At 44.8% G+C, this 25,433-nt stretch overlaps 1 protein-coding gene across 2 annotated transcripts in view; it reads left to right on the forward strand.

The window, feature by feature from the left end:
• The window catches only part of ano1a (anoctamin 1, calcium activated chloride channel a), a 183,746-nt gene that overhangs the window by 54,455 nt on the left and 103,858 nt on the right, over positions 1–25,433 (forward strand). For both annotated transcript variants that reach the window (XM_055649204.1, XM_055649203.1), the window contains exons 3-6: positions 2,139–2,426; positions 8,860–8,952; positions 15,262–15,360; positions 21,328–21,479. In XM_055649204.1, coding sequence (XP_055505179.1) covers positions 2,139–2,426; positions 8,860–8,952; positions 15,262–15,360; positions 21,328–21,479 — 632 coding nt within the window. The remainder of the gene's footprint in view (positions 1–2,138; positions 2,427–8,859; positions 8,953–15,261; positions 15,361–21,327; positions 21,480–25,433) is intronic.

The following is a 25,433-nucleotide window of genomic DNA, read 5'->3' on the forward strand; positions in this document are numbered from 1 at the left end:
ACTGATTTTACCTTGCACTAAATGTTATTCCCTTATCGTGTGTCTATACAATGTGAATGGCTCGATTGTAATCGTGTATTGTCTTTCCGCTGACTGGTTAGCACGCAACAAGAGCTCTTCACTGTACCTCGGTACACGTGACAATAAACTGCACTGAACTGAGTACTGGAGTAGCTCAGCGAGTCAATATTTTAGTCTGAATTGGTCGTCCATCTCAGTACAGTCCCCAGCGGAACACCATTTTGCATAAGATAGACGCAAAAAGCTGGAGTAAGATGAGTGGGTTTGTAGGTGAATTGGCCATCTGTAAAATGCTCCTAGTGTGTGGGGAAGTGGATGTGAAGGTGGGATAACATCGAACTAGTGTGAATGGGTGATCAAAGGTGTGGTGGGCTGAATGGCCCGTTTCTATGCTGAAGCTCTAACTAAACTATTTATCATGTATGTTGTGTTTGGAAGGGCCGGGGGGGGGGGGGGGCAAAAAATGAAATGTCTACAGCCATCTTATTGATGTCTGACAGGCTAATCTCGAAAGAGTCTGCATTCAAATCTAAAATTGAGCAGAAAGAAGAAAAATCAAGCCATTGCTGATAGTTTGGATATCACGTTAAACCTGGGCCCTGTCTGCTCTCCCAGGAGGGAAGATCGCACAACACTCTTCTGTAGTTGTGAGGGGGAAGTTGTCCCAAGTGCCCACAGCAGGGTGGTACAGCGGTAGAGTTTCTGCCTCGCAGCCCTAGGTTCGATCCCGACTACGGGTGCTGTCAGTGCAGAGTTCATACGTGACCACGTGGGTTTTCTCTGGGTGCTCCGGTTTCCTCCCACGCCAAAGACCAACAGGTTTGTGGGTTAATTGGCTTTGGTAAAATGTTACATTCCCCTAGTGTGTGTGTGTGTGTAGGATAGTGCTAGTGTACGGGGGAGATCGCTGGTCGGTGGGCCGAAGGGTCTGTTTCCGCTCTGTATCTCTAATGTCTAAAGCCTACCCAGAAAGACATCATTAAGATGACTGTAGAGATTTCATTCCTTGCTATATTATTTTAGTTCCAAGTGATTCATGCATTTCACATGTTCGATGTTAATCCAGTGATTGCGATCATTGCTTGCAAGTGCAGAAAGTGGAGAACTCGAGTCTCACTCCATAGATATGAGCGGCAAAGATAAAGACTAGTGTACTGGAGCAATACTGAAGGAATGCTGACTGAAACATGCTAAATTAAGGCTAATTTTTCTCCAGTCAAGTCCCCTTTCTAAGGATGGGTGCACAACAGTCTTTGCGGCCACCTACCCTCTTGAACTCTCTCTTAAAAGTTCATTTCAACTTTCCCTTGCGGTGTTTGACAACTATTGATCCCGTGCTAGTATTTAGCCCAAGATAGAGTTTACCACCTGTAATTTCAATTTAAATTTGATTTGAATTAGATTCCTTTATTGTCATTCAGACCTTTCGGTCTGAACGAAACTACGTAATACCATTGTATTCACAAGCAACTTGACTCCAAGAAGACTCCATCCCAATGAGCCAGTGGCTGCTGCCAGATTTACATCATAGAAGACAGGGGGCCATTACTCTGACTGGAGGCCTGTGCAAAGTGTTCTCGACCCGAAATGTCACCCATTCCTTCTCTCCCGGGATGGTGCCTGAGTTACTGCAGCATTTTGTGCCTGACTTTAGCTTAATCATAGATAAATAGTTGCAGGAGGCGGCCATTCGGCCCTTCGAGGCAGAACCTCCATTCGTTGTGATCATGGTTGATCATCCACAATCAGTAACCCGTGCCTGCCTTCTCCCCGTATCCCTTGATTCTGCTAGCCCCAAGAGCTCTATCTAACTCTCTCTTAAATCCATCCGGTGAATTGGCCTCCACTGCCTTCTGTGGCAGGGAATTCCACAAATTCACAACTCTCTGGGTGAAAAAGTTTTTCTCATTTCAGTTTCAAATGGCCTCCCCTTTATTCTTAGACTGTGGCCATTTTGACTGGGGCGAAATGAGGCCATTCGGCCAATCGAGTCTCCTCCACCATTCCCTCTCGACCCCATTCTCCTGTCCTCTCCGTTGAACGTGTGAGTCATTGGAACTTTGAAAATGGATGGGTCCGTATGAGATTTTCTTGTTTGGTTTCCCCCCCCCCCTCAGGTTCTGAACGCCTTCTCTCCAGACACGGATGCCCGCCTGACAAGCGGCTTGTATTTCGAAGATGGAAAGCGCCACGTGGATTACGTGCTGGTGTATCAGTATAAGAAATCGAGCCGCAAGGTGTTGAGCGCGCGTCACCGGGGCTCAGTGGAGAATCGGCAGCAGGAAGTGGACATCGACGCTAATATGCAGCCTTCGGATTTTCCGGAGGATGACCGGAGGCTACGCCGGGAAGAGTACGAGCTCAACCTCCTGGATGCCGGACTGGAACTCGAGAGTGACGAGGAGGTAATGTCCCTCTTGTTCATACCACTGATGAGTCTTTTGGGCTCTTTAGCTTGTTACGACCCAACGCTCAATGGGAGCGCCATTCATCGTCCTTGTGTAGATGCATCTAAATAGGAGAAGGTCCTGGGATGGAAGAATTAGCACTTGGATATTCTGCTTGTGATTGTAAAACCAAACTTTGTCAAATTCATAGGAGCAAAATTAGGCCATTCGGCCAATCGAGTCTGCTCCGCCATCCAATCATGGCTGATCTGTCTTTCCCTCTCAACCCCATGCTCCTGCCTTCTCCCGAAAATCCTTTATACCCGTACTAATCAATCGGTTCATCCCCGCTATAAGAATACCCAATGACTTTGCCTCCACAACTGTCTGTGGCAATGAATTTCAGATTCACTAATTGACACAGATTGACTAAAGGAATTCCTCCTCATCTCTTTCCCAAAGGTCCATCCACCAAATAATTTGTTTAGAGATGGGGCAAAATGTCCACTGAAATTCCTTTGGTAAGCCTATGTGGTAAATCTTAACAATTATAAACAGTAGTTTAATGTGCAATATACAAAGTAGATCTGTGCAGTGATACACAGTGGGATGAGAAACGCATTCTATATCCGTTGTCTCCAACCTAAGTACCTCAGCCAGGTAACACTTAATGTTACTAAGAAGGGTTTCGGCCCAAAACGTTGCCCATTTCCTTTGCTCCATAGATGCTGCCTCGCCCGCTGAGTTTCTCCAACATTTTTGTCTACCTTCGATTTTCCAGCATCTGCAGTTCCTTCTTAAACACTTAATGTTGCTGAGTTTTGATTTGAAATCCTACAATTTGCCATAGCTATTGAATGCGATCCGCCTTGTTTAAGTTACTCATGGTGCAGTTACAAGTGCCTACCAAATATGCTACAGAGGGTATAATGGCGAGCTGCGTACCTAAGTTAAGGGCACACAACTAATTGCACAGACTTAATAGCTCCATTGCAGGAGGAGATATTTGAAATGTGAGCATGCTGTCGTGCATTTTCTGCGATTTGGTTTGATCGTATCAGCGCTCCAACCAGTGTGGACAAAAGACTGCTCTGGAGCTACACCATGTTTGTTGTATATTGTACTCGGTCCAAGTGCACAGAGATTTTAATTCTGAATTGACTTGAAGGTGTTTTTTTTGTCTCCATCAAGAAGCCCATCACTATTTTAAATGGGATTCTTCAGATATTCCACCACCCTGCTGTGAGGGGCAATCGTCATTTTGAGTTTTCCACTTTATGCCGGGCAATATCATGGTTTACATTTTAGTGGACCTCCAGCCAACTGTTTAACAAAGTGACTGACCGACGGAGATCCAGTGATCCATGCGACCTCTGCACTTAGAGCTATTTTAGATGGGCAGTCCTCATTCCTTCGACCTGTAGCAGTGTTGCCATCCCGCGACTTGCCAGGTCTTTGACAAAAGTGTTGGCAATGTGGCCTCCTTCGATCTGGTGGTCTTTATCACCCGTCGCCACCTTTCCTTACCCTTGCACTTCAAATCCCGGAGTAAATTTCCATGGCTGGTACACGAAGAATTGATCAATCCAACCCTTTGTATTTTTGAGACCACAGATCCTCCAAGTTTAAATTTTAATTTCTCCCTTTGTCGAATTGTAAATTGATCCTTGAATCGAGCCGAGTGCAAGTCGGCCGAGGGACAGGAAATCAGTCGTTCATTCGTGTTCTTCAAAAAAAAAACCTACGTTGATTAGATTATTCCAATCCATTCTTCACTCCGATATAATATATCCCACAAAGCACATGAACTTGCTTTTGATATTCTAGGATTTCCCCAGGAAATATCTCACAAAAGATCACACTCCTGAACGAGGGAGTCCCTTTTTTACACTCAACAAATATTTGTTTTATCTCTGCTATTGAATATGGTTTGCTTGAAGATAGATTATGTTTATGCCACAGCATCCAGTTTAATATTGGTGCATCATATCGTTGGTTCTAGGATCTAAATGCACTATTCACTGAGCTTTTCTATTTAAAGTACATGGGCCTCGCTAGGTAGTTTAGCATTCATAGCCTGTCCCTATTTAACTTAAAGATGGAGTAACTCAGCGGGTGAGGTAGCATCTCTGGAGGGAAGGAATGGGTGACATTTCGGGTCGAGACCCTGCTGGACCCGAAACATCGCCCATTCCTTCCCTCCAGAGATGTTGCCGCTCCCGCTGAGTTACTCCAGCATTTTGTGTCTACCTTCGATTTTAACCAACACCTGCCGTTCTTTCCTACACGTAACTCAAAGATGGCACTGTTCTGCTTTTTTGAATCATTATAGTGCTTCTGGCAAACCTACCTCATGAATGCTGGTGGGTAGCAAGTTGCAGAGCTTGGATGCTGTAATGATGAAGAAAAGCCCCCGTCCCACTTCGGAAACCTGAACAGAAACCTCGGGAGACTTTGCGCCCCACCCAAGGTTTCCGTGCGTTTTCCGGAGGTTGCAGGTGGTTGCCGGAGGTTGCAGGTAGTGGAAGCAGGTGGGAAAACTGACAAAAACCTCCGGGAACCTCACGGAAACCTTGGGTGGGGCACAAAGTATCCAGAGGTTTCCTAAGTGGGACAGGGGCATTACAATGCTTTTCTTCCGTCCTAGATAAGGTGTAGCTCAGGTGGTGATTTCTGATCACACCAGGCACGACTCTGACCAGGCACAACTTTGACCAGGCACGACTCTGACCAGGCACATTAGTTGTACAGATATTCCCTCCCCTCAAGTCCAGGAAGGGAGACGACAACCCCTTCAGTTATTTGCAGGTTGGACCCCAGATCCCTGTTAAGTCGGGATGAGATGGTGACAGTGTATGGTGATGTACAATAAGACATTTTTGCAGCATTGGAAATATCAAATTTGTTGAAACATTGAAGAGATTGGATGGTGAGAGTGTACAGACATAAAATTGTGCAGAATAGAGAATAGTTTTAGTTGGAAAATTGGTGAGAGTGGGCAAACATTGGCAAATGGACTGAAGTAAATGGCCAATTGCAAATGGAGGAAGAATTGAACGTTACCACGAGGATTATGGTGTGGAAAATGGGTTAAAATGCAACTTGCATCTTTAGTGTGAGATGTCCCTTAGGAACTAGTTTACGCGTGGGACATTGTTCATCTTTAATGCATCCATATCTACACTCCATAAAGAAAAATGTTCCATATTAACTATTATCTTTGGTGTTAAAGGGTTCATTCTTAGCTCTATTTCTGTGCACATAAGTTAACTGCGGTGAATAGTCCCAGATCCCAGTGAAAAGCCAACAGCTGATAAGTCAGGGAAAACTCCACGCTGAAGCCCTTTTTTAATCTCTCTGGGTTACCACTGACATTTCTCAGCATTCTGCATCAATTTACAAATTCTGCATTTTCTCCGACACGAGCACTCGAGATTGTTGGATTTTAATTGTAGCTGCCACGTGATTTTATTTTTTTCTGATATTCATTTCTTTCCCCAAGAGCTTAATATCAATATAAATCATTTGTACATTGTGCAGTTTATCTTTTTCAGTGGATTTGATCCTTTTCAACTCCGTCTGTGCATATATTAGGCTATTAAACACAACGAATAAGCTATGAGCTCTGAACTACAAAAGACTTATTCGTTATTTGAACTATATTTGTTATTTCTTCAACTTTTTCTTCTTTCCCCTGTTATATACAACATTTACATATTCACATATTCTGTTGTGCTGCAGCAAGTAAGAATTGAATTGATCCGTCTGGGATCTATGACAATAAACCACTATTGACTCTCGACTCTTGATATAGTGTGACGTTCGGGCCATTCAGAAAGTTGGTTCCTTTTGGCCGCATATAGTGAGTCAGTAGGGGACCATTCAACAATCTCGAGTGTGAGTGTCAGGGGAAAATGCAGAATTTGTAAATTTATTCAGAACGCTGAGGAAAAAAAGTCAGTGATAACTCGGAGAGATTGGAAAGTGGGTTTCTGCATGGAGTTTTCCCTGCCTTATCAGCTGTTGGCTTTTCACAGGGATCTGGGACTATTCGCTGCAGTTGTGTACACTGAAGGGAGCTAAGAATTAACCGCTTAACACCAAAGATCAAATAGTTAATATGGAACATTTTTCTTTATGTAGTGTATATATGGACGGATTAGAGGGCCTGTCCCACTTGCGCAACTTTCTCGGCGACTGCCGGCACCCGTAATAGGCCGTTGCAGGTCGGCGAAAATTTTCAACATGTTGAAAATTCAGTGGTGACCAGAAAGACGCTACAACTCTTTGGGTGTCTGAGGAGACTACTCACGACCATACAGGCGACATGTCGCAGGGTGAAGCCTGTATGGTCATGAGTAGTCGCCCAAAGAGTCGTACCTTTTTCTGGTCGCCGCTGGATTTTCAACATGTTGAAAATTTTCGCCGACCTGCAACGACCTATGACGGGTGCCAGCAGTCACCGAAAAGGTCGCGTAAGTGGGACAGGCCCTTTAAGATGAACAATGTCCCATGTGGAAATTAGTTCTACCTAAATGAAGGGACATCTCGCACGAGAGATGCAAATTGCATTTTAACCCATTTTCCATGCCATCATCCTCGTATTAACATTCAATTCTTCCTCCACTTGTAATTTGGCCGTTTACCTCAATCCATTTGTCAATGTCTGCCAACTCTCTCCAATTTTCCAACTTAAAAAGTATTCTTTATTCTGTACAGTTTTATGTCTGTACACTCTCTCCACCTTATCTCATCAATTTTGGCCTGCCAGCCCATGCTGGTCTCCAACTCGGCAATCCCATCTCCCCCTCCCCTTCCCTCCCCCACCTTGTTTCCCGGGAGTCCTTCAACTTGTTTCCCCTTGCTACTGTCCCATCTCCATCACTGCCTTTGCCACTACCTGGAACTGAAAGGTAATTTATCATAGCTAGTGAACTCTGGCATGTGGTGGAAACCCATGAGGTCATGGGGAGAACACAACCTCCTTAGATGCAGCACCTGAGGTCAGTATAAAAGCAGGATCTCTGGAGATGAAGCAACGCTACAGTTCCACCCTGGAGGATTCATATGGTGTGCGTGATACTGCAATTGGCCCAACTTTTATGTTGCCATTTGAAACTAAGTTAAACAATGTATTTAACCTATTAGTGCATTATGTCAGGGGACTTGACTGTTTACTGTATACACCTGACATATATAATGGAGCGTGTAGGAAAGAACTGCAGATGTTGGTTTAAATCGAAGGTGGATGCAAAATGCTGGAGTAACTCAGTGGGACAGGCCACATCTCTGGAGATAAGGGATGGGTGAAGAAGTGTCTCGACCCGAAACGTCACCCATTCCTTCTCTCCAGTGATGCTGCCTGTCCCACTGAGTTACTCCAGCATTTTGTGGTATCTAATGGAGCTGCTTCTTCACTGAAATGTCATGATATCTATTAGCTTTTAAAGTATATTACCTCTTGCCTTTCTGTGAGGTTATTGCCCAGGTTGCAGAAGAGGTAATCCCCTTCCAAATCCTGTTTATCATTGAAAAGTATTTTTGGTAGGTTCATAAGTTACAGGAGCAGAGTTAGGCCATTCGGCCCATCGAGTCTACTCCGCCATTCAATCATGGCTGATCTATCTTTCCCTCTCAACCCAATTCTCCTCCCTTCTCCCCATAACCCTTGACACCCGTACTAATCAATAATCATTGAAATGTGTGGCTCTGAGAGGCTATTTAGCCCATTATATCCATCGCAGCCTAAAGCAAAACAATTCGGAGTACTGAAGGTTAGGGTACATCAAGTGCCTAACAAGGTGTAGTTGTAAATATTATTTCCTTACTTTTGACAACGTTCTCCAAAGGTGAATCGCAAGTCTCCAGTTTCAACCATAATTGGTAACTATAAATAACCTTTTCTTATCTAAATGTACTTTCATGGTTGTTCAGTCATCTGAGGAAAATGTAAATATCCTATTAACAATGTCTGTGTTCTCGTATCTCGGTGTACTTTCACTGATTTGTCAAAATATCTATTGGCTTTTATATATGTATACCCCAACACCCCAATCTATCAACCAGCCACCTCTATTCCAAAGAAAATGAGCCTAATAACATTGTCCCATTTTGACTCTGAGCCCTGTTACAAGATGCTCTCCTCTCTTCCCCGTCAGAGTGAAGAGAATGGTATTCAATTTTCAATATGCTTAAGTAATCTCAAATCTTATATTTTTGATAATGGTCTTAAATTTACTAATCCATTCCATTAAGAACTGTTCAACAGCTTTGCTGGGTTTAATTGAAGTTCAATTTCATCACAGTGGAGTCTATTTTTGTGTCGATTTATCGCGTGTGTGTGTGTGCATATAATGTTTGATTCTGATATTTTACTGGGCTAAGCACTGTGTGCCTTGTATGTTTGTCTGTTGATGTATTATTCCCTCACTGCTGCTTCCCTGATGTTCAGAATGATCTCAGCTGTGAGCCCAGTCCTGTAATGAGTAGAGCGAACAGTACTGACTGCATACAGCAGCAGGGGACCGATGATCCAGACCAACTGGTAGGAGCATCTACACAGTAGCACACTTCATGTTGTGTTGGTAGCTGTAGCCTTTGTAGTGATGTAGCCAATGTGTATCCCCTCTAAAGTGATGTAGCCAATGTGTAGTCTCTATAGCAATGTAGACAATTTGTAGCCTTTGTAGTGATGTAGCCAATGTGTATCCCCTCTATAGTGATGCAGCCTCTATAGCGATGTAGCCAATTTGTAGCCTTTGTAGTGATGTAGCAATGTGTAGCTAGTTCTGTACTGCGCAATTCAACCAATTTTAAGTAACATTTAATGACACTGATTCTAGTGAATCGCGAACTGGGCACGTAATTCAACGACTTTGGAACCAAATATATTCAGGGTTCAACAGTTTGCATCCAGGGTTGGATAAAGCACATTGTGAAGAGCACAGATAACTATTTATTAAAGCGAATTACAAGGGACAGAATATGGGGTGGTCAGACATCATTACAAAGTATAGAAAAAGTACCAGTAAAGTAACAATACAAAATAACAGGTCTCGTGCCCCCTCGTGCCCCCCCCCCCCCCCCCCCCCCCCCCCCCCCCCCCCCCCCCCAAAAAAAAAAACAGGTGACTCTGTGCCAAACTAGCTATCTTCCTTGTTGCCATAATGGCGTGAGTTATGTGTTTTTATCAGACTCCGAGGCAGTCTCGGACGTCTCTGGGAAGCCACAGCTTATCTGGCCTCATGATATACTGCTCCCTTCTAGTTAATGCCTCGGCATTCTTCGAAAACATCATAAGCAGGGTTTGAAATGTGGTGCTGCTAATTGTAATTGTAATTAATTTATTAGCCATGTATGTAAAAACATACAAGGAATTTGATTTGCCATACAGTCGTACCAAAAAAGCAGCAGGAAACGCAATTACATGAAGGTTAATATAAACATCCACCACAGTGGCTCCCCTGCATTCCTCACTGTGATGGGAGGCAATCAAGTCTTGTCGTCTTTTCTTATTCTCCCATGGATGGGACAGTCCAGTCGGGGCGATCTAAGCTCCCATGTCGGGGCGGTCGAAGCTCCTGTGGCATGGGGCTCCCAAAGTCGATCCCTGACAATGCACCGCGCGCTCCACGATGTTAAGTCCGCAGGCTCCTGTGGTTGGAGCTCCCACAGTCGATCCCCAGCAAAGGGACCGGCAGCTCCACGATGTTGGGCCGCAGTGCGGGCGGAGATACGGTACAGAAAAAGTCGCGTCTCCGTTGAGGAAAGCGATAAAGAAACGTTTTCCCATCTCCCCCCTGCCCACCCCCCACATAATACAAACTAAAGATACACGAAGCCATCCATTTAACAGACTAAAACCAACAAAAGAAGAAAAGGATGACAGACAGAGCTTTGATTTAGAGATACAGCATGGAAACAGCCCTTAAGTGGCCTGTTAACTTAATGGGTGCTGTCTGTGCAGAGTTTGCACGTTCTCGCTGCGAACGCACCGGTTTTCTCTGGGCACTCTGGTTTCCTCCCACATTCTGAAGACGTGCGTGTTTGTGGATTAGGTGACCCTCTGCAAGTGGGCCTTGGTGTGTAGCGAGCGGATGAGACAGTGAGGTCACGTAGAACTTGTGTGAACGGGTGATGGATGTTCGGCGTGGACTCGGAGGGCCGAAGGGTCTGTTTCCATGCTGAATCTCTAAACAGTAAAGATATCAAAAAAGGAACTCAAATGAAAGTGATAGTTGCTATGTCAGACAGTTTATGTAGGTAATTGGCTTCTGTAAATTGCCACCCCCCCCCCCCCCCCCCCCCACCCCCCAGTGTGTAGTGGGACAACATCAAACCAGTGCGGATGGGTGATCGATGGTCGGCATGGACACGATGGGCCAAAGGGCCTCTTTCCATGCTGTAATAGCCCCTGTCCCACGGTGCAAGTTCATTCCAAGAGCTCTCCCGAGTTAAAAAAAAAAAAATCAAACTCGTGGTAAACACGGAGAATGAACGTAGTGGGTACGTCGGAGCTCGGGGACGTCTCTTAGCGGCCTGTAACGCTAACGGCAGGTACTCGGGAAGACTCGCTAATGGCAGGTAAGCTCGGGAAGAGTCGTGAAGATTTTTCAACATGTTGAAAAATGTCCACGAGAGCCCCGAGCACTGACGAGTGGCCATTACCGTAAATCTCCGAGTTCGAATCCGGGCAAACTCGGGAGAACTCTTGGAATGAACTCGTACCGTGGGACAGGGGTTTAAATCTAAACTAAACTATAATCTTTGGGCCAGTGCCAGTTTTGCAGTGGGTGGTGGTGGGTGCAGTTGGGAATAGAGAGCCGTGTTAATCATTGGCTACATCCATTATCAGCGCTTTAACTGAACGAAACAGCGGAGCGAGTTTTGTCACGTCTGCTACCATCAATCTCATCTGGAGAAGAGATTATACATCTGTCTCAACCACTTTAATTTGCTTGCACTGCAAGATCTTTTTATGTTACAAATGTTAGTTGCTGAAGGCAAGTTCCCAATTTTGGTTCCAAATTCTGTAACCCTCTTTGCTGCCAGAGCCGTTACTTGTATCCAACTAGCTAGTTGATCCGCTTGTGTGGAATTAATTAAATTATGATTTGGCTCATGTTGCCTCTGGGTGCAATTTGGATTCATCAGCCTATTTTGAAAGTAGCGGGCTAATACCATGAGAAATGGGAGCAGAATTAGGCCATTCGGTCTATCAAGTCCATTCCAGCATGGCTGATCTATACCCATTTTATACCCATGTCATACCTATTTTAAAATGTTCATTCTGTTGATTTGATTCCCTCCCTGTTTCTTGAATCACTAAAGATGACAGTATTTTGCCCAGAGAAAGGAAATCGAGAACCAGAGGTTTAAGGTGAGGGGGGGAGAAGATTTAATAGGAACCTGAAGGGTAACATTTTCATGCAAAGGATGGTGGGTGTATGGAACGAGCAGCCAGAGGAGAGAGTTGAGACGGGCGTTATTGCGATGTCCAATCAGCATTTAGACAGGTACATTTTTGGATGGGTTTAGAGGGATATGGGCAGGTGGGATTAGTGTGGATGGGCGTGGGCAAGTTAGGCCGAAGGGCCTGTTTCCACGCTGTCTGACTCTCAGATTCTGTCCTGAGTGCAGTTGGCTGATCTTCCACTGACTAGACCAAAGACCTCCACCTTTGCCCAAACATATTTCTCCTTCCCCTGGTCTGATGTCTTCATCTGCCACTGTTGTCTTCTTCTGAACGCTCCAACCTAAGGAACTGTCCTCTTGGTTTGTCTGAAGAAGGGTCTCATTAGACAATAGGTGCAGGAGTAGGTAATTCGGCCCTTCGAGCCAGCATCGCCATTCAATGTGATCATGGCTGATCATCCCCAATCAGTACCCCGTTCCTGCTTTGTCCCCGTATCCCTGACTCCGCTCACTTTAAGAGCCCTATCTAGCTCTCTTGAAAGTATTCAGAGAACTGACCTCCACTGCCCTCTGAGGCAGAGAATTCCACAGACTCACAACTCTCTGGGTGAAAAAGTGTTTCCTCATCTCCGTCACGACCGAAAACATCACCCATTCCTTATCTGCAGAGATGCTGCCTGTCCCGCTGAGTTACTCCAGCTTTCTGTGTCTATCTCTTGTGTTTTGTCATTCATTCTCCAGGTTCAAGTTCAAGGTCAAGTTTGATGCGCCCAAATTCCCCTTCTGATTTGACCAACCTTTCACCTTTAGTGATAAAGTAGAGAAACAGGCCCTTAGGCCCACTGAGACCACGTCATCCATCGATCACCGGCAAACTACACACCAGGGGCTTCAGTGCAAATCCTACACATCTTTATGATGTGCAGGGAAACTGGAGAACCCAGTGCAAACTCCCTCACCATAGAAACATAGTAAATAAGTGCAGCAGTAGGATATTCGGCCCTTCAAGCCAGCACCGCCATTCAATATGATCATGGTTGATCATCCAAAATCAGTACCCCGTTTCTGCTTTCTCCCCATATCCCTTGATTCCGTTAGCCCTACGAGCTATATCTAACTCTCACTTGAAAACATCCAGTCAATTGGCCTCCATTGTCTTCTGTGGCAGAGAATTCCACAGATTCACAATTCTCTGGGTGAAAAGGTTTTTCCTCATCTCGGTGCTAAATGGCCTATGCCTTATTCTTAAACTGTGACCCCTTGCTCTGGGCTCCCCCAACATCACAAAGACGGTACCCATGGTCAGGATTGAACCCTGAGACTCGGCCTCAGCCGTTGTTAGGCAGCAACTCTACCACTGGAATTTCTCCTCTGAATGAATCGCCTGCAAATATTCATTGCTTGTATAAAAAAAAAAAAAAAATCTCTCTCTAGGATTTATCAAATTCGTAATCAAAAATCATTTGGTTAAGTGTTAAATATCCGGGTTGCACAGTTAGCTCTGTGCGATATGATGTGGGAGTGTGAATTAAATTGTTTTGTTATAATATTTTGAGTCGAATAACTCTGCTGGCATCGCAAGGTGAAATAGTCGTTCAGCGGTGTGTGCCTGTGCTTCCAGCTCTGTGGCAGTGAATCTGAATGTTTGACCTATTGAGAGTTCCTTGTGATTGGAATGACCAAGTTTGGTTGCAGCTCTATCCATTTGACTGTTTATGATGTGTTCTTGTTTGATCTGCTTCTGAGACTGCCAGGAATGTTAAAAGAACTCGAGATGAAAGAGAGCCATAAATGAAACTGTTGAATCTTTACTGTATATGATGTGTACCCAGTTCATCATTTTGTTCAGCCGCTTGGGTGAATAACTGCATTTTTTTATTTTTTAAAGGAAAAAAAGCATTGGTTTGGTAACTTTATTTCAAAGTCAATCATTTTTATATTTGCTGCTCTTCCCATAACCTAACATTATGGGATAAATATAAAATTGACGTATTCTAAACATCAATCCATTTGACATCAGACTTTTCAAATCACACCTATTTATTGCTGCTCTTCATGCAATGTCATTCCGACTTGTTTCACTAGTTGTAGCTCCTGCCATCTCTTTCATGGGGGAAAAGAAAAATGGTGGTTACTGTCTGGTGGTGGTGATCTCGCTAACTTTTACACTGCGACTCCCGCATATTGTTTTCCGCTGTTGGCCTCGACTTTGACGTCTGTCAACGCTGGAAAACTCGACTGACCTTTTGCTTTGCTAAATCTCTCTCTAGCAGAAGGCATGCATAAATGTATCCGCTCGTGTGTAGTTTCAGTCCGGCCTGTCGCTTGAATGTAAATCTGATTTGGTAGACTTGGCTTTCTTGGTCTCTTTTAAACTCACAAATTACCAGCGTGTTAAATGGGATGCCATGAGAGGTGCTTTTCAAAAAAGAAGCCAGCAAGTGCTCGCTTAAGGAGAGGTTGAGCAGGCTAGGACTCTATTCCCTGGAACGCAGGAGGATGAGGGGGTGATCTTCTAGAAGTGTGCACAATCATGAGAGGAATAGATCGGGTAGTCGCACAGGCCTCTGGCCCAGAGTCGGGGAATCGAAAACCAGAGGACATGGGTTTAAGGTGAGAGTGGAAGGATTTAATAGGAATCTGAGGGCTACCTAATTCATACAAAGAGTGGAGGTCGCAGGCCATGGGCTGCTGGAGGAGATAGTTGAGGCAGGTACTATCACAACGTTTAAGATGCATTTAGATGGGTGTGTGGAACAAGCTGCCAGAGGAGGTCGTTAAGGCAGAGACTATCCCAACATTTGAGAAAAAGTTAGACTGGTACATGGATAGGACAGGTTTGGAGGGATATGGACCAGGAGAAGGCAGGTGGGACTGATGTGCCTGGGACATGTTGACCAGCGTGGGCAAGTTGGGCCGAAGGGCCTGTTTCCACACTGTATGACTCGATGATAACTGGGAGTGTGTGTGTGTGTGTGCGCGCACAGGCATTGGAGGGGAGGGGGGAGAGATAAAGATGAGTGATGTGGGGGTGGGGGGCAGTGGTTTATTACTTGACGTTGGAGAATTCTTGTGTAGCTGGGACATGTTGGCTGGTGTGGGCAAGTTGGGCTGAAGGGCCAGTGTCTATGCTCCATGACTCTATGACTCCAAGACATTCATGGATACCTGAATTAGACCCATCACGACCGTTCCTTTTCTGAAACAGCGAAGGACATCTGGAGAGTGGAGTCGCTGTACAAAGACTTATTTATTGCTGCTCTTCATGCAATGTCATTCCGACTTGTTTCATTAGTTGTAGCCTTATTTTCCAAGCAGTTTTGAACGGTAGTTCAACCTGAAATTTAATGTGTCGCCACATTCCCAAAAGAATGAGTGAGTGAAATGTGAGGTGATTTATCGTAAGCTGCAGTAATCTGCTGTACTCTTCCTCCCTCAGACTAAGGCCTACGGTCTAGGCTTTGTGAAGATACACACACCATGGCACGTGCTGTGCAGAGAAGCAGAATTCCTCAAGATTAAGATGCCCACCAAAAAGGTAGGTTGAGATGACCTGATGTCTTGGCCATAACCTCTAAGACTTTCCAAGTCATTTGGTTGAATTTTTGAAGTGTCAACAATATAAAATTAACATTCAAATTGGGGGAGGCATTTTAGTCTTTATGCTGACTGGATAGCACGCAACAAAAAGCTTTTCACTGTACCTCAGTCGGAGCAGCAGAGAGGCGCAGTGATAGTGCTGCTGCCTCACAGCGCCAGAGACCCGGACATCGGGTGCCGTCTGTATGAGTTAGTACGTTCTCTCTGTGACCGTGTGGGTTTCCTCTGGGTGCTCTAGTTTCCACCCATATACCAATGACATGCAGGTTTGTCGGTTAATTTACTGTTTTTCCCCATAACCTGATATTTATTATGGGATTAAATATATAATGGACTTGTATTTTAAACATCAAACCATTTTACTGCAGTCATTGCAAATCACACCCATTTATTGCTGCTTTCCCACCTAGAAATTGCCCTGTGCCCGTCGGATGCGAAAAAAGGGATTACATGACAATTGTCTATGGGTGATGGGTAATCAGCACAGACTCGGTGGGCCGAAGGGCCCATCTCCGTGCTGTAACTCTGCACCATGGCGCAGCAGTAGAGTTGCTGCCTTACAGGACCAAAGACCCGGGTTCGATCCTGACTATGGGTGCTGTGTGTATGGAGTTCTCTGGGACCCCACCTGCTGAAACGGGAGAATTAGTATTTTGTATCCTTTCAGACGGGTCTGGGTGGTACAGTGGTGTGGCGGTAGAGGTACTGCCTTACAGCGCCAAAGACCCAGGTTCGATCCTGACTGCGGGTGCTGTCCTGCGTGTTTTCTCCGAGGTTTTTGGTTTCCTCCCACACTCCAAAGACGTACAGGTTTGCAGGTTAATTGGTTTGGTCTATCTTCGGTTTAAACCAGCATCTGCAGTTCCTTCCTACAAATATCGGCCAGAAATCTGTGAGCCAACATCAGTCGCCTCTTCCACTGGCCTCTTCCATGTGTCGATATCTTTTCCTGTTTGTCTTATGCCTAAAAAGAGGCATTGGGGAATTACTGCATTTTGGATATTATTTCTCAGATGCCTTGTTGCTTTTCCCCACTGTTTCGGTTCCGTCTGCAGGCTTCCCGTAGTTGCTGAGCAGTTCTCAACCTTGGATAGATGAAAAATGCTGGAGTAGCTCAGCGGGACAGGTAGCATCTCTGGATTGAAGGAATGTGTGATGATTCGTGTCGAGACCCTTCTTCATTACACCCATTCCTTCTCTCCAGAGATGCTGCCTGTCCTGCTGAGTTACCACCAGCCATTTGTGTCTATCTTCAGTTTAAACCAGCATCTGCAGTTCCTTCCTACAACAGTTCCGAACCTTTCTTCTGCCAGCGGGTCCCCCTTGGCACCTTTCCACCCTCCCTACTGTTTAATGCTGACATCAAACAGAGACTATCTTTCAAGTATTTGAAAAATAAAACTTATAGAAAGTCAAAAGACTCTGGGGTCCGGGGAGGGTGAGAAGATGCAGACTGATGGTGAATAGACAATAGGTGCAGGAGTAGGCCATTCGGCCCTTCGAGCCAGCACCGCCATTCGATGTGATCATCCCCAATCAATACCCCGTTCCTGCCTTCTCCCCATATCCCTGACTCCGCTATTTTTAAGAGCCCTATCTAGCTCTCTTGAAAGTATCCAGAGAACCGGCCTCCACCGCCCTCTGAGGCAGAATTCCACAGACTCACAACTCTCTGTGAGAAGAAGTGTTTACTCGTCTCCGTTCTAAATAGCTTACCCCTTATTCTTAAACTGTGGCCCCTGGTTCTGGACTCCCCCAACATCGGGAACACATTTCCTGCCTCTAGCGTGTCCAAACCCTTAACAATCTTATATGTTTCAATAAGATACCCTCTCATCCTTCTAAACTCCAGAGTGTACAAGTCCAGCTGCTCCATTCTCTCAGCATATGACAGTCCCGCCATCCCTTGTAAACCTACGCTACACTCCATAGCAAAATGGGGTGAAATAATATCCTCTTCCACCCCTGCAACAGACTGTTCCAGCCGCTATGGTCAGGCAGACGCCTCCGTTGCCATGCAGTGAGAACGGAGAGGTTGAGAAGGAGTTTCTTCCCAGAGGCAATTCGGACTGTAAACGCCTTTCTCACCAGGGACTAACTGTACAGAACGTTTTTCCTTCTATTATTTATTATGTAAAATAATATGTGTGTTATGATTGTGTTTATAATTTGTTTGGTTGTTTTGTTGTTCCGCGAGCATTGCCACTTTCATTTCACTGCACATCTCGTATGTGTATGTGACAAATAAACTTGACTTGACTTGACTTGACTTGAGAATGTAGCAAATAATAGGATTTGCAGTGAAAAACGGAAGCAATGTCAAAATTAATTTATATTAGAGGTGGTTGAGTTTATAAACAATCTGTAAAATCATTAGCTTACATTTGTATAATTCCTTTGCAGCTTCAGTGAGTTCATGAAGCATCACTTGATGGATTATTGTGAGAGGGGAGAGGTTTAATAGGAACCCGAGAGGCAATCTTTACATGCAGAGTGTGATGGGTATTTGGAGCAAGCTGCCAGAGGAAGTAGCAACATTTAAGAGATTTAGACAGGTACATAGAGAGGGAAGATTTGGAGGTGATACTGGCAAATGGAACTAGCTTTGATGAATTAGAGGGCCTATTTGTGTGCTGTATAACTCCATGAATGAAATGTGTTCATTGCATTAATTTCATAACAATAACAATAATCGTAATTTGTTAGCGAAGTATGTTTTGCAACATATGAGGAATTTGATTTGCTGTGCAGTCATACTAAAAAAGCAACAAGACGCACAACTATGTCAAATTTGCCATACACATTCAGCACATAGACTCCTCCACATTCCCCACTGTGATGGAAGGCAATAAAGTCTTATCTTCTTTCCTCCTTTTTCTCCCGCGGTCGGGGAAGTCGAACCTTCCGCAGCCGGGGTGATCGAAGCTCCCGCGGCTTGGAGCTCCCGAAATCTGTCCCAAACCAAGGGACCACGAGCTCCACTATGTTAAGTCCGCAGCCTCCCGCTGTTGGAGCCCCCGAGATCGATCCCTGTCAAAGGGACCGCCGGCTCCGCGATGTTCGACCGCAGTGCAGACAGAGATCCGACTATCCAAGTGGGTAGATGGGACTGGAGACGGGTCCTGAACTGAAACGTGGCCTGTCCATTCTCCTCCTAGATGATGCCTAACCATTGAGGTACTCCAGCACTTTTCCGTGATCATACAAGCTATATGGTCTTGAGAGGTCTCCTGCGACATGTTGCCAGGGTTGCCTGTATAGTTGTGAGAGATCTCCAAAGAGTCGTAGCCTCTTTCTAGTCGCCGCTGAATTTTCAACATGTTGAAAATTTTCGGCCACCTATGATGAGTGCCGGCAGTCGCCGAAAAAGTTGCGTAAGTGGGACAGGCCCTTTATGTACACCAGGTTCTGTTAATCTTGACTTGGGCTTCAAAGCTACATTTGTTTCTGGGTTTAGTTGCAGTGTAGTGTTGATATTATTATTATTATGTTACACTGTACATGACATGGTATAGTTGTGGAGTGTACAATATACTACAGTGTGGTATTGATGTGACATTTTACACTTAAACAGATGGGATGAGATCCATCCAAATAAGGAGAAGAAAAAGAAGCTAGTTCCTACCTCGGGCACCAAGCACTTGTGGAGTCTAACTCCAGTTTGCTGTGAAGCTAGTTTTAAGGAACACTTGAGATTTGGAGTGCCGATGCCTGATAAGGTGATGGAACTGGACTCAATAGCAGCTATCAAGCGGAAAAAACATAAATTTTCTATGGTGTAACAACTTGCATGCGTGCAACATTTTTTCGGTAGCAAAAATACTCTAAGGCACGTATTACTTGTTGCCTAAATGGATGCAGGGCCAAATGAGATGTTAAGGAGCTTTGTTGAGAGGTTAGTAAAGGTGTTGGGGGTTATGCGGGGGGGGCGGGGGGGGGGGGGGGGGGGGGGGGGGGGCAGCTAATGGGGTTGAGAGGGAAAGATAGACCAGCCATGATTGAATGTTGGCTGTAGACTTGATGGGCCGAATGGCTTAATTGTGCTCCTGTGTCTTATGAACTTGGGTAAGCTTGTAAGGGGATCACCGAGTGCTGGAGTAACTCAGTTTATCCAGCACTTTGGGTCCTCTGTTGTAAACCAGCATCTGGAGTGCCTTGTGTCTAAGCTTTTAAGGAATAACTTTTGCAAAGGGGAAAAATATTTCAGGAAGGCCTGTGAAGGATTCAAGAGTTTGGGATGTACAGAGATTTGACTCGGTGATAGTCTGATGGGCCAAATTATCACCACCTCATGTTAGACCAGAGGTTGGTACCTGCCTACTATTACAGTTCAAGACCCTTCTTCAGACTGAGAGGTGCGGGAGAGGAGACTAGAGATATGGAAGGGTAAGGTGTGAAAACGACAGATCAAAGCGGGCGATGGTAAGGAAATGTGGAATGGTTCACTGTTGGCTGAGTGAAGGTGACAACGAGGCATACAATAAGTAATATTTAATCAGGAGGACAGTACAACTAGTCGGATAAATTGTGCACATGTAAGGCTGTGCAGAGGGTTTGCCTGCCTGCACTGTACTGATACCGACACAGTGCATGCATGCAAGTATGTGAACATGGACAATATTGCCTTCCAATTAATGCAGGCAGCTCATTACTTGTGGCATGTTGCAGATCCTGCCAACTCTTCTTGGCATTCCACAGCGACTGCATTCTGATCCAACCTGCATAAACTACATTTGTGGGAGACTTGAAATATGTTTAGAGAAGCTTATTTCCTTGGAAGCTTACCAGATGTATAATGCTGATGAGGAGAGAGAATGGGAGAGGGTCAGATGGATTTGTGATGTATTGGACACTTCACAAGCTGACAGACTTGCCCGCAGCGTGCGGTGAGTCCAGACGCACTTTTAGCGACCCGATGAATCATCCCAAGGACATTTGGACGATGATTCCTCGTCAACTGGCTAAAAGATTGCTTGTAAATTCTTCGGTGTCTAGTCGAAAATGAGCAGGATCTCAAACTGGATAAATACGAGATGAAGATTTTGAACTCTGAAGGGTACGAGGTGGTGCCCGCAACATCGCGACTCTTGTGTACTGTCGAAGATAGATCGCAGAAACGGGCCCTTCGGCCCACCAATTCTGTGCAGACTTGCGATCCCTGAACAAGTTAAAACTATCGTACAAGCACACACAAGGTTAAATGTACAATTCTACCAAGCCGATTAGGCAGCATCTCTGGAGAAAAAGAATAGGTGATGTTTCAAGTTGGAACCCTTCTTCAGGTTGAAAGTAGTGGGGGGGGGGGGGGAATAAACTGAAGGCGAGAATAGGCAAGAACAAGTCGGGCGGGCAACATATGACTTTGGGAAGGGTGGAGTCCATTATGGCCCCTTGTTGATCCTTGTGGCCATTATGGGCTCCACACTTCCTGAGGCATCTGTTGCCGGGCCTGAGTTGTTCTGTCGTTTCCTCACCTCCAGTTTATTTCCACTTTCAGCCTGAAGGAGGGTTCTGGCCTAAAATGTCATCTATTCTGTTTCTCCTGAGTTGATGCCTGACCAGCTGAGTTTAGTTTAGAGCGCAGAAACAGGCCCTTCGGCCCACTGGGTCTGCACCGACCAGCGATCCCCGCTCACTAACACGACCCTACACCCACCAGGGACAATTTTGACATTAACCAAGCCAATTAGCCTACAAACCTGCACGTCTTTGTAGTTACTCCAGAACTTTTGCAGAAAATTAATGTTTCATATTGATGACGTTACAAATGTTCAGGATTTAATAGATGCCGTGCGGGAAGTCGATCATCTTGCTTTTCCTCATTTTAGTTCATGCCGATATTTTTTCAGCTTTGTTGGGATGCTTTTTGCGGCCTCACATGCATTAACTGTTGCTCATTCTTCAGGTGTATGAAGTCAAGCAGAAAACTGGCATCGTCAGCAAAATATCGAACATTTTGCACAAAATCACTTCGCCGTTGAGACCAAAAGTGGAAGACCATGACAACGTGACGTACAAGCACCTCTCCTACCCCTTCTCCAGAGAGAAGAAGCATTTGTAAGTACCCATGCACAAAACACCGTGTGAAAAGCTAACTTTGGGCGGCAGGGTGAGAGTTGCTGCCTTGCAGCGCTTGCAGCGCCAGAGATCCGGGTTTGATCCCGACTATGGGTGTTATCTGTGTGGAGTTTGTACGTTCTCCCCGTGACCTGCGTGGGTTTTCTCCGAGATCTCTGGTTTCCCTCCACACCCCAAAGACGTACAGGTTTTGTTGGTTAATTGGCTTGGTATAATTGTAAATTGTCCCTGGTGCATAGGGTAGTGTTAGTGTGCGGGGGTCGCTGGTCGGCACGGACTCGGTGGGCCGAAGGGCCTGTTTCCGCGCTCTATCTCTAAACTAAAGCAAACTAATGGCAGTCGGCACATCGGGAATTCTGCCTATTTCAGGAATTCGAAAAACATAGGGTCTCGGCGTTTGGCCTAATGGCGCGAGGAATGTTCTTCATGGGGTGTAGGAAGGAATGGCAATAAACCTTTAATATCGAGGAACTCGGTACAAGAGTTAGTTCAGCTACTAAAGATTGCTTTAAAAAACAAACTTGGCCCTTTTAAGTCTCACTTCCTCTGAGTGAAAGAACTTGAAATAAGATTAGAATAGTAGAATAGTTTCTTTATTGTCATTGTAACATGAACCATGTACAACAAAATTTAAAAATGTCAGCCAGTCAGTGCACCATTCAAACATTTCTAAAAGCTAACGATACATACAAGATAAAGTATTAAAAGATAAACAACTAAAATAAATATCATGAAAATAGCACGCATAAACACCCAACCCTCCATCCTTCTGTCGATTTCACAGTGTACCACTGTCCCTTGGTCTGTATCGCCCCTGCGTTCCTTGGCGGCTACATTTAGTGCTTTTATAACAGTGGGGTAAAAACTGTTTTTTAGTCTGTTCGTCCTTGTCCTTGTAGATCTGTACCGTCTGCCTGACGGCAACAGTTCAAACAGGGAGTGTCCGGGGTGGGAAATGTCCTTTGTAATACTGTGGGATTTTTTGATGCAGCGTTTGGAGAGACGGCATTGAAACAGGCTCTTTGGTCCTCTGAGTCCATGCCAACCAGCGGTTAACCAATACACCACTAGCTTGCACACGAGGGAACATTTTACAGTGGCCAATTAACCTACAAACCTGTAAGCCTTTGGAATGTGGAGGAAACCCGAGCACCTGGAGAAAACCCCCACGTTCACTGGGAGAACGTGCAAACTCCGTACAGGCAGCGACTGTGGTCAGGATTGAACCCGGGTCTCTGGCGCTGTGAGGCAGCAACTCTACCCGCTGCGCCACCGTGCCGCCCTGAAATACTATAGTATGTTATAGGAGATTGCACTGACTGGCTGACATTTTAAATTTCGTTGTACATGGCCCATGTTACAATGACAATAAAGAAACTATTCTATTCTATTCTATTCTATTCTATTTAAAGCGATATCTCTTTTACTTGTTACTGAATGGAAGATGGAAAGACGTGTCACATGTGTAGGAATTTGCATTTCGTTGTCTCTGTACTGTACACTGACAATGACAATTAAAATTGAATCTGAATCTGAATCTGAATTCGTCAAGAAATTAGGAACAAATGTAAATTAAATTATATGTTTAAGAAGGAACTGCAGATGCTGGAAAATCGATGGTACACATAAATGCTGGAGAAAGTCAGCGGGTGCAGCAGCATCTATGGAGCGAAGGAAATAGACAAGGTTTTTGGCTGAAACCCTAAGGAAATAGGCAACGTTTCGGGCCGAAACCCTAAGGGTTTCGGCCCGAAACGTTGCCTATTTCCTTTGCTCCATAGATGCTGCTGCACCCCTGAGTTTCTCCAGCAGTTTTGTGTACCTTAAATTAAATTAATAGTGTTGTAGCTAATACTGGACACTCTAGCCCCAAATAGAATTTCACTTGTGAGTGGAATCTGGCATCTTTGAATCGGACCCCAGTCTATTTTGGGATTTCCAGAAGTCATTTGATGAAGTGCAGCATGGAAATGGTATTGCCGAAAGTAAAAGCTCCTACTTGGAAGGAACCCAAGCTAAGAGGAAATGGATAATGCACAAATGAACCTTTTAATTGTATTCAAGAGAGAGAGTTAGAAATATCGCTTGGGGTTTACGGAATCAAGGGTTATGGGGAGAAAGCAGGAACTGGGTACTGATTTTGGATGATCAGCTATGACCATTATCGAAGGGCCGAATAGCCTACTCCTGCACCTATTTTCTAAGTTTCTAATTGGCATGATGAGTGGTGTGGTATAAGGGTTGATGTTAGTTCAGTTTAGAGATACAGGGTGGAAACAGGCCCTTCGGCCCATCGAGTCCGCGCACACACACTCACACTCACACTCACACTCACACACAGGTCACGGGTGGAACATACACATACATAGTCAGGATCGAACCCAGGTCTCTTGCTATTGTTCTCGAGACAAACCAAGGCTGATAAATGAAATTGTTCACAATTGAATTGGAACATACAATGACTTGAGGGACTAATTAGCCTATAGTTGCACTGGTACTGTAAATGCATTCCTGGAACTTCAGCTGGGCCAACTATAGAAAAATATTGACTTTAGTTACCTTTCTGCAGAAGAGACTGTAGGTTTATAAAATGAAAAATCGCATTTTTTTTTTTTCTAATTTCCTGTAAATATTATGCTTCCTCTTTGGATTATATAATGTAAACCAGGACTATTTGAGGCTGCCTCCATTTCCAAAGTGGAAACAAAGAACTGCAGATGCTCGTTTAGCAGTCTGAGGGAGGGTTCCGACCCGAAACATCACCGATCCTTGTTCTCCAGAGATGCTGCCTGACCCGCTGAGTTACTGCAGCATTTTGCATCTCCTCAATTTTACAAATGTCATTTGTCTATAGCAACCAACCCCAGTTTGGGAATCAATGAAGTTTAGGGATCAATCATAGCCCAGCCTGACACGAAATGCTTAACTTTAGTAAATCTCTCTATCTCTCTCCCACGGCTTTAACCTGTGTATGCCATGCACCAAGTCTGCACTGCTGAGGTGCGAGTGAAACGATACCATGAATTGGCCCAACCGTTTGGAACATGAAGTGAAAACTCGTGAAGTAAAAGTACTTTTCTCGATTTAGACTTAGAGATACGGTGCGGAAATAGACTGATTCCTGGGATGGCAGGACTTTCATATGAAGAAAGACTGGATAGACTCAGCTTGTACTCGCTAGAATTTAGAAGATTGAGGGGGGATCTTATAGAAACTTACAAAATTCTTAAGGGGTTGGACAGGCTAGATGCAGGAAAATTGTTCCCGATGTTGGGGAAGTCCAGGACAAGGGGTCACAGTTTAAGGCTAAGGGGGACATTTTTTAGGTCCAAGATGAAAAAAAAAAATTTCACGCAGAGTGGTGAATCTCTGGAATTCTCTGCCACAGAAGGTAGTTGAGGCCAGTTCATTGGCTATATTTAAGAATGAGTTAGATGTGGCCCTTGTGGCTAAAGGGATCAGGGGGCATGGAGAGAAGGCAGGTACATGATACTGAATTGGATGATCAGCCATGATCATATTGAATGGCTGTGCAGGCTCGAAGGGCCAAATGGCCTACTCCTGCACCTATTTTCTATGTTTCTATTCCACGCCAACCAGCGATCTCCCACACTCTAACACTATCCTACACAAGAGCGACAATTTACAATTTTCAGAAATCAATTCATATTTTAAGAAACCTTTATTTTGTCTTTTTCATCATGCGTATACAGTTTGCAATATCAACTAATTTTAAACCAGTTAACATATAATATGGGTAAGGGTCTTGACCCAAAATGAGCCAAAATGTCACCTATTCCTTTTCTTCAGAGGCCCATTGAGTTACTCCAGAATTTTGTGTCCATTTTCAGTGTAAACTCAGCATCTGCAGTTCCTCCTTGCACATTACCTCTAACAGCTTGTGCCACTATACGAGTTCATTCCAAGAGCTCT

The sequence above is a fragment of the Leucoraja erinacea genome, chromosome 18 (genome assembly GCF_028641065.1).
Source record: "Leucoraja erinacea ecotype New England chromosome 18, Leri_hhj_1, whole genome shotgun sequence".
Lineage (NCBI taxonomy): Eukaryota > Metazoa > Chordata > Chondrichthyes > Rajiformes > Rajidae > Leucoraja > Leucoraja erinaceus.